Below are 14,233 nucleotides of genomic sequence, written 5' to 3' on the forward strand. Positions count from 1 at the left end.
TAGAGCAGCAAGGAAGCAGAATGCTGAATGCACATCAGCTGCTGCCTTACCCAGCAGTGCTGTGTCACAGCACTGTTGTAGCTGCTCCTTGCAAACCTTGATATCTCTCTGCCTGGGGAGGAAAATCTGCAGACACTGAGCACTGCAGGTGTACATGGGAACGGTGCTGGGACACAAGGGCGAGCGGCTTCCATCTCCTGCAGAACGCTCAGCTGCAGTCTCAGACCCCAAACCCTGCCCATGCAGCACTCAGACACAGCCTGGACCCAAAGGAGGACCAGATCCACTCCAAGCTCAATCTCTTCTCTCATCTTATGACAAATCCAGCCCAGATGGCAGGTCATGATACAAATAAAGCCATCCATAATTGCCTGTGGTTAATTGCTGAGGACGTGGGTTTTGGTTTTTTTTGTTTTTGTTTGTTTGTTTGTTTGTTTTTTGGAGAACATTTCACTGTGGAGAACTTCAATCAGAAAGCCCTCATAGCATCCAAGTGAAGGTGAGCACCAGCACCTGTGGCTGTGTGGCTCTTCTGGTTTGGATGCAGAGAAGAACTGCAGCCTGGCAGCCAGGGACCCTGCAGGGCCTGATGATCACAGCCTCCATCCAACTCTGGAGCAGCCACTGTGCTGCTCTACTCTATTCCCTCTGTTCTCCCATAGCCAGACTGTGCCTGAGTCTGTGTTAGCAAGAGATGCATTTTACTGAATTGATCTCCACCAGGTTGGAAAAAATTAGAATTATCATGATTGATTCCAGCCAACCTATCACAAAGCACTATGTATGCTGTAGCACTGACCCCAAACGTGCTCACCTTCTACCTGCACGAAGCTCCATGATGTTCCTGAGGGCTCAGACCTCAGCTGTCCTTCACAGGTCAGACATCAGCACGTGCCTTTCTCCTGTGCTCCAACAGCAACAGATGGAGAGGGTAGCTTTTAGGGCACGGATATTTCAAGCAAGAATAGGGATTTTTTGGGCCCTGCTGCTGTTGGGACAGGGTGTGGGGCAGCAGCTGGGCCTCGTTGTTGTAATAAGAGCTGGTCTGCAGGTGCCAGGTTATTCTTTTACTACACCCAGTATTTATATTTCAAACCATAGCATAACCGCCCTGTGGAGTGGTTTATGGCACCCGGAGAGCTGGCAGGAAGAACTATGCCAGAGGTCTGAAAAAAGGATCCCACCACCTGCAATGGGAGCAGGCCTCAGACTGTGGGTACAGGGCTGGCAGGAGATGCTATGCCAGGCAGCTGCTCTGCGTGCCTCCTGCTGCAGGAAGGGTCTGTGTGCTTGCTGTCCTCTCGTTTCAACTTCTGCTTTTACAGCAAGGAAGTCAGACCTTGTCCAGATCTTTTCAACTCAAACAGAAACTTTGGGGAGATTGCAATTGCTTGATTTTGCACAGGTTTAGATGCAGCCCCAAACAGGCGTGCTTCCTTCCAACCATGCCCAGAGCAGCAGAACAGATGAAGGACATGGCCACCCCTAATGTGGCAAGGGAGGAGAAGCTGGGAGAGTAATGGGGAACCTGCTGGGACTGCCATCAGGACACAAAACCCACATAGCTCCAGGTCTGACCCAAACCCATGCCAGCTCAATGCTACTGAGCCTGGGACCGTCCCAGCAGAGCAGCAGCAGCCCCACTGCTGTAACTCTTAGGGGATATCAGAACATTGGTGGTCCTCTAGACTGAGTTCAGGCCTTGGCCTGGAGCCAGCCGCAATCTCCTGGAAGTTTCTTTTGGGGTTTAAAGGGTTTGGATTAGGCCCAGTTTGCCTCGTAAAGGCAGGAAAGTTTTAAGCAGGAGGACAGCAAACAACTGTGACAAAGCTGGATGGCTCTCGCAAACTCAGGGGAGAAAAGGGAGATCTGAAGTGCCCAGGAGCCCCACTGACAGGTGTGAGGCATTGGTGGGCCTGCAGCTCCACTCATGGTCTGCCTGTCTCCAAAACCTGCTCAGATGCAGCGTTCCCATCGCTTTATCTATGGGATGGCTGTGTGCAAAAACATCACCGCATTCCTTTTCTCTGCAAATTGAGACCTAACACCCTAGGTCACTCAGAAAAACAAAAGGCTGATTTGTTCAGTTGCTCCAGGTGCTGCAATGCAATCAATGAAGAAAGGTTGAAATCTCCAGATAATGTGGGGAGGTGTCAGGTGAACTCTGGCAGCTGAGCCAGGCTCTACTGCTGCCCCACAGCCCTAATGGCTCCATGGTGGTGATCCCTGGCACCAGCCCTAAGATAAACAGCCCTAAAGCAGGCAGGCAGGACGTTGGGAGGATCAGTACTTCTTTTGGAGCCAGGGCTGAATCCCCTTTGTTGACGGTTTTATCACCTCTTTACATAGAAACCTGGGTGGGGCTTTTCATGTCATATTTTGGCAACTTCAGTGTCCCATTAAGCCATTAGCGCTGCAGGTCTGCTAGTGGGTGGCAGGTTTTCTTCCTTCCTGCTTTATGGGGAATTATAGGATCTGGAGAGTGATTTTGCTCTGTCAGAGCAAATTGCCTTTGCTGACCTAATGTCTAATAAAATGGAAGATGTTTCTCCAATTATTTCCAGAGCAAAGCATTAGATTTTGTGTTATTTCCACCTATATTTGAAATATATATGGAGTATGGATAAATTGAAACAACCTAATTTTAGGACTTGTAGCGGTTTTTCTGCCTCTCATTGTAGTGCCCATGCTGTCCTGTGAAAGGAGAAAAAATAACAAGAAAGGATCTCAGCATAGGTCACCAACAGTTTCAGCCGTAATAGACAACTCCATTAGGAGCAGTAATTAACGGTAAATGGAGTCTGAGTGTTTGTCTGCTCCAGATCTGCGCCCTCAACAAGGCCTGGGTGCCCATCAGCTGAATCATCTGTCCAACAGGTTCTGAAAACCCAGCAAATACGGTGTGGGCTCCAGGAGACTTGTTCTTTCTGGTGCTCAGAGCACCCTAAAGAAAGCGGTGTGCTGAAGTAGCTACAGACTTCTGAGATGTGCTTAAATTTCATACAGGGCTAGCCTGGAAGTCGTGGAACAATGTGTTTCAGGTATCTGAATGCCTGAGGAGCTTTATGCTGTACACCAGTGTTCCCAGAGCTGTGGCAGGACAGCATGCTGAGCCCCACGTTCCCCAGCTCCAAAGCCCTTAAACAAATCTTGCACAAATAGGTGAAAAATCCACATGAAACAGAGAAATTAAGAAATGCAACTCAAGTTTCCTCTCTCCATTTTATCCATGCATCTTTTTCTGCTCTGTGAGTTGAGCTCTGGATTTCACTTAGAAAAAGCAAATGGGGAAAAGCAATAGAGGAAGCTTCTCTTTGCCTGCAAACCTCTGCTTGGTGGTTCTGATGAAATACCCTGCAAGGTGCTGAGCTCTTTGAGCAGCACTGGCCTTGGGCTGGATGCTTTTGGAGAGAATTTGTTGGGGTGCAGCTGGGAAAGGAGAACAGTCTTCATGGGCTAGGGTGTCCTATGCTGCTGGTGGGGTCAAGAGGAATGCTAACCAGAGCATCGGATGTAACCTTTGTGGTCTGAAAGCAACAACTCCCAAATGCAGTTAAGTTAGCGCTTCTGAGGCTTTGCCCATCTGAGTGCAACAAACAAACCTCACACCTCTATGCATAGTGGGAGTCTGGGACAAGTGACAAGTGACATCTCAGGCCTTCCAGCCCAGGGAGGGTAAGGGAGTGGGGAGAAACGGTTGATTAAAATCAGAGTTTTTTGTTCAGAGTTTTCATTATAGATTCAGATCTATACCGAAATTAGTCAGCCAATGACTTCATCCAGCAATGATGAATAAACAAGATGACAAGCAAGTGTCGATAAGTCTCAGAAGACGTAACATCATTCCTGAGCACAATTAAACACAGCCTTACAAACATTCAGGCCCTGGCTTTCATGAAATCCATATGGAGTCATTAGCCTTCTTAGGTCTGGTTTTCCAACACCATTAGATGCAGAATGAGAGCCTGACTATACAAAAATTCACTGAGATTATGTAGGCTCTGAATTTAAAGGGAAAGAGCCATTTCTGAGGAATCCCCTTCTAAAAATACTTGCTCTGGAAGAGGAGTGGTGAATCGGCAGGCAATTTCAGACCTTCTCCCCAAACCAAACAGCCACATCTGTGTGAGCCAGCCTGCCCCTAGACTGCACAGCATGTGCATGATGCCACGCATTCACTCTGCTCTGCTCCCATGTTTATCTGTCAGTGAAGGAGAGGTCATCTAATGGCAGTGAAAAGTAAGTAAATGATAAGGGGCTCAATTTGTTTATGCTATTGCAAATTTCAGATGACATCAGAGCTGCGTAATTGCTACGTAAAACATTACAAAATGCAACATGCAAACTCTTTCTCTCACAAAAGACAATTTTTTGTAGGATCACACTCTTGTTCACTTTTTGCAGTGCTTTTTCACAACAATAATTTCAAAGAGGAAAAGTATTATTTAATTATCTTCTTTTCTTGGTTTGAATTGACCAACTGCATATCTTCCCCTGGCTTTATCAAAGAAGCCACTGGTACAAGAGCACATCTAATTTTAGGCGGACTTTGGTTGGCTGACTTAAAATTGATCATGCATTTTAGTTTCAGTAACTCACAATTTCTGCACACTTTGATAGTGCACTTTAGAGAACAAGTCCTCTTTAATGACAAAGGCTTAAAAGAAATGACCTTTCTGAGCAAAATATCAAAGCTTAGAAAAGATAGTCTCTTGGAAAAAAAGACTCAGCTAAAATGACCTTGTGTTCTGAAACTTTTTCATACAATATCTGACATCTTGCTTTTCCTTTGTACCCTCAGAATGAAACCAAGTATAATTCAGTAGTGTGCAGTGCCTCCAGTACATGTTGTGATTTGGGAAGGATTTCCAGTGCATTAAGATAATTAAAATTAAATAAAAGTCCAGTGGCATATACATGCTGTCAAAACTGCTCACCGTTAGAACCAAAGCTGTGTATGTTTTCCAGAACATTCAATAAAGCACTTTAATATACTATAGTGATCACAATTATTTTCTTCACAATTAAATCTCTTTCTGCAGAGCAAAATCATTACTCTGAAACCACAGATTGCAGAGATTTGGGCAAGTCACAGAGTATCTGCTGTGCTGCCCTGCCAACACAACAATTAAAGCACTGTTGCAGCAGAAAGCAGAGGGCTGAGAGAAGGAGGGAGGCTGTATCCCTTTTCCTCCGACCGCACCAGAAATGAGTGTATCTGTTACATGTAACACAAGAACTGTGAGCAGCACCCAAGTGAAGTTTCACCTTGATAAGGCTAACCCTTGATACTGGTGGAAAATGCTCTCGTGCACTTTTCTTGTGTTTTAACATAGAGTGGAACTATCCTCTCTCATACAGCAAAATTCAGTGTAATAATAATAAATAAACATCATCATTGTCAACCCATGCAAATGAAGCTCTGACCATACGCCAGCCAGCTCTGCCAGGACCGCTGGCAGCTCCTTGCCCTGCAGGGGAAAAGAGGCAAAGAACAAGTTCTGGAGGGCAGAACATTTCTAGACTTCAACCTTACCTGTTACAAAGTGATCACAGAACTATTATCAACTGCAAACGTGCCCCAACCAACACTGAATTTAGTTCTTATCGGGTCTATAAGCACCTTCACAATGCCCCTCATGCTGTACGTGGTTTGGGAGAGTTTCACAGAGCTCCGAGATTGACCAAGATCTACTTTTCTGAAATGGCTTTTTGATCATCAACATCCAATTCTACCAAAAAGAAGGAAATTCAGGCCTGAATTCAGCTAGCTGCATAGGGAAGGGCATTCAGGAGTGGCTCTGTGTCACCTTGGGGATCTGCCCCGCTTCCAAAAGCCCCACAGCCCCAGCACAACACCAGACAAACCCACAACACCCCATGCACGACAAGGGACGCATCTCTGTTGGCACAAAGCAGCACCTGAGTGGTAAAAGCACAGCGCTCCCTCTGTGGAGCCAAAGCACGGCCGCCACGCACCTCCCTGAGCAAACACACTGCATTTTACTGCCCACAATTCACCCTATGCATCCTAACAAATTCCTTCTCCTGAAACTCACTGTTGCCCCAGGCGAGGCTTGGTGGCACCTGCCGCAGCACTTCCTTGCTTATCAGAGCCACGACAACCTCTTATCTATAATTAGAAGGATCACTTGTTGATTCAAGGAAGGTGAAAACCTGCCCAGACCAAAGCCAGGCTGACATGCAGTGAGGCACCGGGCAGAGCTGGGCATACGTCCTGCGAGGAGCTCTGAGCAGGGGATGGCCTCTCCTCATGGATCTGGGGCTGGAGGGGATCAGTGCTCATGGATCTGGGGCTGGAGGGGATCAGTGCTCATGGATCTGGGGCTGAAGGGCAGCCAGGGCCTGGTGGGATGGCTGCCTCCTGCTGCAGGCCCTGCAGATCAGCACGTGGCGGCCAATGCTACCGCTGGACCTCAGGGAGAGGAATTTCTGCCCCCTCGTAAGCACTCAGGCCATGCACATTTCTTTGTTGTAATACAGCAGAAAATATATTTTCCCCAGTTAAAAAAGCCGTACAAAATTCTATTATGCACTGTGACTATTTAGGTGAGTGAGATGCCCAAGCAGGACAATAATGGCAAAACAAAATAGTGCAAAATAATATTTTAATCTTATGTAAACACATGGACGCAAAACGATGTCAAAATTTGTTAAAAAATCTTGAACATTAATAATAGAAAATGGGATTTTCTTCATGTATAAGAGTGAAAAGAATGGTACGAGGAAGTAGTAACAAAATGTTAGTAGAGGAAACTTCCTCTTGGAAAGCAAGCAGAGTCAACACAGTATATTGGAAGTGTAAGTCTGTGATGAGATGATGATAAAAAAATAATGGAAGGAAGCAAGGTACAACTAAAAAAAAAATCTGGCACGAGCAATGGATATGTTTTCATGAATTTCATTGCATTTTGTGTGCTAATAAAACAGCCACTGATCTTTGCATTTTAATTTACAAGAGCCAAATCTTCAAACCTATTGAAAGCAGTCCATTTGGCGATCAAAGAAATCCAACAGCTCCAGCAGCTACCTGAAAATTAAGACACTCTCGTTAGTTATGTCTTAGTATTTTTATTACAAAATGCAACAGTCTGCAGTGGGGCCCTGTGACAGCAGCCTGGCTACAGCAGCCATGACCACATCTGCAGCCATGGGCAAAGACAGACTGAAGTTGTCCTTCACTGACACTGATCAGTGTCAGCCAAAAAAGCACTAGTTCAGTCAGCACAGGTCAGTAAAACAAAATTCAGTGTGAACACAGAGTTGGGAAAAAAGTCTGATCAGAAGGAAAACTTCATCTTTTCAACTAGCTATTTTCCTAACTGTGAAGACACTGATTCAGAAAAGTTTGAGATAAGATGCATCTGTTTGCAGTGCTTCTGCTCTTATTGCAGAGAGCCTACAGACTACATCACAGCTTTGTATTCACCTACAAAGTTGCCTACTCTGGACAGGTTACCAAAAATTAATGATATTTTTAGCTTTCAGCTTTAGCAAATTCTTGTTAAGAAAAAAAATAAAAAAAAATAGCATTTTCAGACAACTTCCACGCTGCTAACATTTTTACAAACATTTAAATATCTTACAGATTTTTACGCTGTTTTTACAAGCATACACTTTTATTTGCAGAGTTCCTCATGTGAGATATGAAAGTATCATCAAAGGCTATAAATATAAAAAGACTTTACTAGGAAGTTTCCTCTTACTCACCTATCCATGTGAATCACTTACTCTAAAGGCACGGCAAGTCTTTTTATTGCTGCAGCACTTGCCATAATTTATATTGGAGGGTGTAAACGTTTGAGAAAAGCCCAGGCTCATGAAGATCCGGTACTTTGAAGATGTGATCTGTAATATTATTCATTGCATCACTGTTTTCTATCTTAAAAGGAGGTGGCATCACCGCAGAGCTGCAGCTGTGCACTGAGACTCTGTCTCATCATGAACATGGAGGCAAAGCCCAGACTTGCAGTGCACCTGCGTGTTCTCTAATCTTGCTCTAATAGTACTGACTAAGCACTGGGAAAATTCTCAGGCCCTTGTTTACTGAAAATAAGGATCTTTTAAAACTGCAACCGTATTTGAGTGTTTTAATTAAGCTGTAAAACTTCAATAATTGAAATCCACAGGTGTGAAACGGTATAAATCGATGAAAGAAAGTCCCATACCTCCTGGTGGGGTAGGAGTTCAGCTCTTCCTGCTGGACAGAGGCTCTTTTCTGCAGAATATTTACCTGCAAAATACATCCCACATGAAAATGCTGTACAAAATTCTAATAAATAAGTTCACACTCATTTCACAAAGGTGTTTTTCTTGTCTATTCTGCCTAAATAAAATGCAATAATGCTTTAGCTGCATATTAGAATGAATGATAATACTCCACAGCAGATTGTCAGGTATATCCCCAGCACACCACCTGCTGCATGCTACCCACTTTAAGAAAAGAGTCAAAACAGTTTTTACATTCAGCTTGTGGCAGCATATGGATTATGCAAGGGGCTGGGGGCTCCAGCTGTACCCCAGTGCCTGTACGAAACCTGAGTTCTGATCCCCACACTTCTGTTCTTGTGATACTCACCTGCTCTTGTAGGGTATGAAAATTAATGTTTATCAATACAGTGGCCACTTTTGGAGAACTCACCAAGAACTGATCATTATTTTTAGTGGTATTTATTGAAAATGTTGCCCAAGCACACGTTATTTTCCTTCTGTTTATTTTTATCGCTGCTTGGTGCTTATACCAAGCCTGTCCTCTTCATCCCCCTCCAACAATAAATAATCCTGACAGGTGCAGAGATTCTGCTGCCCTTCTTGTCTGATGTTTTGAAACAGGAATTCCAACAATTTTCAAAGACCAGCACACCTGTGCTTCAGGAAGGAGCCCTGCTTACTGAGTGGTCTGTGGCTGCAGTGTACCAATGGCAATGCAGCCAGCAGCTATGTATTTCTGGGATGACACCCAGCTTTTAGTGTGGGCAGTTACTTTTACTCTTTTGAAATGCACTGCTGCTTACAAAAGCCTTGCAGGTGGATATCAGATTTTACTTCTCCTTTTTTAAAACTCATTAAAAGATGTAGTATTCTTACATTAGCTGCAGTGCAATGCTTCCTGCCAGACAGTGCTAATGGTCAACAACGCTTTAAAAATAGCTTTTTACTATCAAGTGGAAATTGATGTCCCCAGTTAATCCTTAATTCTTTATTTCCCATAAATATTTGAGTGAGAAAGAGCATCACTTCCATCAGGAATCCCTTGACATATAAGCAGAGTGTCTATAACCATAGTATTAAAGTTGTGTCATTAGCAACACATAGGAATTTGAAACTTTCCCCTGTGAACATTTCCTACTTCTGTTAAAGGCAAATTTTGCCATGGGAAACATCTCATGCTTGGAAAAAATGCAACATAAATACCCTTCTACATTTACAGAAAAGAAAAAAAAAGAAGGAAAGAAGGAAAGAAGGAAGGGAGGAAGGAAAAGTAAGATCACTAAAGCAAATACATTTAATTACCAGGCATCTCCATAGAGGGACTGTATAAGGAAGAGAAATGGAGAGCTTGTAGATTTATACCAGCTTGAAAAATGCTGTGTCAAGCCTACACTTGCAGGCTGTGTCCTCAGGGCCATTGCTGCTCCTGGAGCCCTGGGCAGCCTGAGGCACCTCCAGCACTGCCATAGACTTCTTCATTTCTTCCCTTCCCGTCGCCAGGACAGATCCCAGAGTTCTGCATGGGGCCATCTGCCAACACTGACTGTTTTATTTGGATTACCACTATCCCACATCTATGATCACTTCTCTTTATTATTACTTATCCTTCCTCAGACCTTTCTGTGTCTGTGAGTTCAGGCAATGACAAAAATGTCTGAAGAACTTTCTTCCAGCTCCTCATTCACTGAATAGAACATCACCAAAGACCTCTTTGGGAACTCAATACTAGAAATATACCAAGTTCATTAGTAGTTCCTTATTTACAATGACATTCTGATATTTCTATTAGCCAGTTTTGTGTCTATTACACATTAAAAATATCGGTTCTGTATTGCTCTAGATGTGCTAGTGTTTTGCAGGATTTAAGACAAAGCATTACAGAAGTGAAGCAAAATATGGCATCTGAAGATACAATATGATAGCTCTCAAAGTGAAGAAAGTGGGGGACGTGACTGAGAAGATTGGGAGCACTGCCATAATCTGGTTTTGAAATTTATTCAATATGTTAGCTAAATTGTAGATAGCCTAATTTCTTGCCTAGACAAGATTGTTTTTATCCAGCCCCCCAAAATTGAAGATAAATAATAAATATTTACCTGAGATTTTAAAGATACAATGGTGTCTTCAAGTTCCTGCCTCAAAGATGCTGGCATTAGACTTTTGAGTTTAGTTTCATATTCTTGTCGTATATGGGTCACCTGTATAGGAACAGAAAAATATATAAATAGGGCTACTCTGAAGGTTAGAGAGTAACTTTATTTTTGCTTCTTTTGTTCAGTTTGGAGTCCAAGTAAACTCAGAATTACTGTATCAATGGAAAGGAAAGAAGAAAGATCAGCAGAGACCTGTAAAGAACCAAAGATGTATAAAAGAGGAAGAAAGGAAAAAGAAAACATGAAAAGGAAATAGTTATGGAAAGGAAACAATAGTAATAATACAATTGTCGGGTGATGGTCAGAAGTAATAATACTAGTTTCCTAAATCTATCTCAACGGGGATATAGGCATATGGCTGAATGGCCTGCTAATACCAGTGTAAGTATTTCAAAACTTGCTTTAAAGTTATTATAGACAAAATCCACAAATTGTTCTTTGCCCTTTTCACAGTTCATGGTTCAATTGCACTTTATCAACTAAGTTAAAGTAGTTTCTCTAGTGTTTTTTTAACTTGTTGCAAGTAACTGGATAAGGCCACCTGACAAGAAAACTTGGCCCATTTCATGTAAAATACTAATATCATCATTTGTACAATTAACTTTCTCCCCATAACATCAACATTATTGTGTTCAGAAGTGAACTATCAAGTGGATAAGCACACAGAATCATAGAACTGCTCAGATTGGATAAAGTCCAACCTCAACCTAACCATACAACCCTAACAGCCCACTCTTAAATCATGTCCCTGAGCACCACATCCAGATGGTTTTTAAACACATTAGAAATTTGCAAGGAAACAATAGGCAGAAATGTTAGCTTGCTTTACTGTGCAGTTATGAGATGTCATCCAGTAGCTTCCAGCTACTTAGACACGTTGTGACACCAGATGTTCACGTAAAAATCATTTCTAAAGAAGGTTTTAGTCCATAACCTTACCCAACAGACGTTGAGTACAGCATGAAGTGCTGTTACACGAGGACAGATCAACTGGAAGGGCTGTGCTTTGCAACTCCCAGTGCACCTGGATTTGCTGAATCTTGACAAACGAGTCCTGGGAGTCTCTCCTGGCTTTGCCCACCAAGTCTCCCAGAACTGCTGCACACTTTATTACTTTGCTGAATCAGGGCCTCACATCTATACTTAAGTTCCAATAGGATTAACTGCTTAATTCAAATTAAGCAAGTACTTAGGTGTTTTTTTCTGGATTAGCAGCCGAATATGTGAATAAAGGATAAAAGGGGGTTCAATATCAGATTAATTCAGGAAATATTTTTAAACTTTCAGATTGATTCTTTCTTATCTAATGCATTTACAGAGCAACACCATTTTGTGCTGATTCTATTTTAGCAAAATTTTCTTAGCTTGCATTGGAAGCACAAGTCAAAGCCTCAGCCTCCCAGCTCCATCCCACAAGCAGCACACGTGCTTGCACACGTGGGGACTGAACGCAAGGTCACGGAACAATGTGCCAATTACCACCTTGTGCAAAACTCAGAGCATGCCAAACTATGCATTATGCATAGTGCAATTATCGATATAAAAGGAATAAAACAATCTGATGAAACTTCAGGAAAATTTTGCCTATGAGTCATTCTGACACGCAGAAATCTCCAAATCTCTATGCAAATAGGCAATTAGAGGCTTTCCTTGTGAACTGCAACTGATGCCACTATGCAAATATAAAGAAATAACAGGAAAAAGATCTGCAAGACAGGAAACCTTGTCTGAACTCTGCTTGTTTATAAACCAGTGATCAAAATTTATGTTTCTTAAAGTTACTCGGATAAACTTGTGCTAGTCGTTCTGTAAAGGCTTACAAAGTTATGGATAGGTGCTTTGCCAGCATAAATATTTTCTGAGCCAACTGCTCATTTGGGTGGGGACCTTGATGCAGTCACACTCGCACCACAGCTCCATGTAGAGCACTGAGGATGTGAGGAGCTGAGCCCGGGCTCCCAGCAGCTTCTTTGGGTGCAAGAGTCCCTCGCTGTAAGATGCAACAAAAAGCTGAATACAGCTCTGTGAGTGAAATAATAATGATCTAATTGTGCAACTTGCAACCAGGTCGCTGTTTTTAATAGTTTAATCTGCAAGTGTCCTCTAAAGACGTGCTTTCACAATGCTCTTTAACGTTTGCTATTAACTCTGCAAAGCACCCAGGGGATCGCTCCCCTTTGATGAAGGTGTTTCTTGGAAAGTCAGGAAGGAACACGTGCAGGGCTTGAAAGTACAGCTGTGTAGTCTGGGTCTCCTGAAAGACAAAATGAGAACCTAGCCCTGGTAGCAGAAGGATTTCTTGGAGTTGATCTCTTACTCTATTTCAGAAAGAAGATGAACATTTTTCTTGCAGTGAAAACTGTTCTTTGGGATACAACTGCATTTTGTTTGTTTCTTAAGACAAAATACGTTGCTTTCAACTGTGCTCGCTCATAATTGCATCACAGTGAGATGAAAATAAGATCCCAGCTGTTTCCTGTCACATTATGATAAAGAACATGCTGAGATTTTTGGCTGAAGTTACTATCAAGGCTTATTGACCCCAGAGATTAAAATAGTGCATGGCAAAAACCCGAATCACTTCTTATAACTGAACAATGACACACAGTGGGCTAATATATGCTAATTTTAATGAGGGGAGGTTTTTATTTTTTAACACTGATTTCTGACCCAAGGAAACTGATGCTTGCAGGGATTTTGTGTGTGCATGTGTGTGCCTTAAAGGCTTTCTTGTTCTTTTATAGCTTCAAGCTGCAGCCCTAGGATCCTCGAGCACTGTGTCTCCTCTTGCACTCTTGAGAGATGTTTAAAATTGCAATTCTTCAGCCCTCAGGAGGGCCTTATCTGCTGGATGAGGACAGCTCTATTTCAGTTACTGTTGGGTTCGTTGTTATTCAGTCCTGAGAAAGCTGTAGGTTCATTTTGGTGAGCTGCTTTAATCCACGAACCCCCAGGAAGGTTTTATAGCTTTTAATATGAAGCTGCCACGCTGTTCTTTGTTTATTCAGGTTGGTGGTTAGGATATGAGGTTTAAGGTTTTATCATCAATCATCTCTGGCGTCAGGAGAAAGAACCAAAAGCAGAAGTTGCCAGAAAGAGGTAACCTATGGTCAGTCACAATAAGTTAGAATCAAGATGAGGCAAATATTCACACAATTATGACCTGGTCACACCGTAGCCACTCTTCTCCTTCAAAAAGCAATATCCTATGCACAACCAGGAGAAATGCAGCAGCTTCAGGATGACCAGGTGTACTTCTGCCCATGTACTCAGAACAGCCTGTAAAGCAGAGGCTATTCTGCTTCTCTTCTATGCTTTGCTATACAGCCACAACGCCCCTGTATCTTAGGCAGGTTGCTCAGAGCCAGCTCTCCCTTTTCTTTCAAGAGGTCTGCAATGCTGAGTTTGCCTTCCAGTGGCCCTGGGGCTCTAGATAGTGCAACATCCCCTTCTCAAACCATTAAAAAAACAAAAACACTGCAATCTTCTCCAGATCTCCCAATTGTAATTACTTGATTCAAACCAGAGGAGCATAAGGAAAATGCTAATGAAACAGTGAAGTACACATTGCCAAAGCAAATGAGGGGACCAGAGATGAGTTGTTCAAGTTCCTTAAAAGAATATCTTGTCTTGAAGGGCATGAAGTCAACATTTAGTGTATGTCAGATAAGAATCGAAAGGCAGTTCACTTAACTCAGGTTTTGTGGGTTTTTACTATCTCAATTTCTGCCTGTTTGTAACATTTGTAAAGGATAATAATTCCACGTGCCAGGAAATACTACGATAGTGACCAAAAGGCATAATTAGGATCATGTAATTATTATCAAATTTTCTCTGCATTTCAGAGG

General features: G+C 42.8%; 1 protein-coding gene across 1 annotated transcript in view; it reads right to left on the bottom strand.

The window, feature by feature from the left end:
* Positions 1-5,405: 5,405 nt before the first annotated feature.
* LOC104913803 (centrosomal protein of 112 kDa-like) overlaps positions 5,406-14,233 on the bottom strand; it is a 58,475-nt gene continuing 49,647 nt past the window's right edge. Inside the window, exons 6-8 of the mRNA XM_019621707.2 lie at positions 10,329-10,430; positions 8,190-8,254; positions 5,406-7,051 (exon numbers count right to left, since the gene is read on the bottom strand). Of these exons, the coding sequence (XP_019477252.1) occupies positions 7,048-7,051; positions 8,190-8,254; positions 10,329-10,430 (171 nt within the window). The 3' untranslated portion in view covers positions 5,406-7,047. The remainder of the gene's footprint in view (positions 7,052-8,189; positions 8,255-10,328; positions 10,431-14,233) is intronic.

This window comes from Meleagris gallopavo, chromosome 20 (assembly GCF_000146605.3).
Source record: "Meleagris gallopavo isolate NT-WF06-2002-E0010 breed Aviagen turkey brand Nicholas breeding stock chromosome 20, Turkey_5.1, whole genome shotgun sequence".
Classification (NCBI taxonomy): domain Eukaryota; kingdom Metazoa; phylum Chordata; class Aves; order Galliformes; family Phasianidae; genus Meleagris; species Meleagris gallopavo.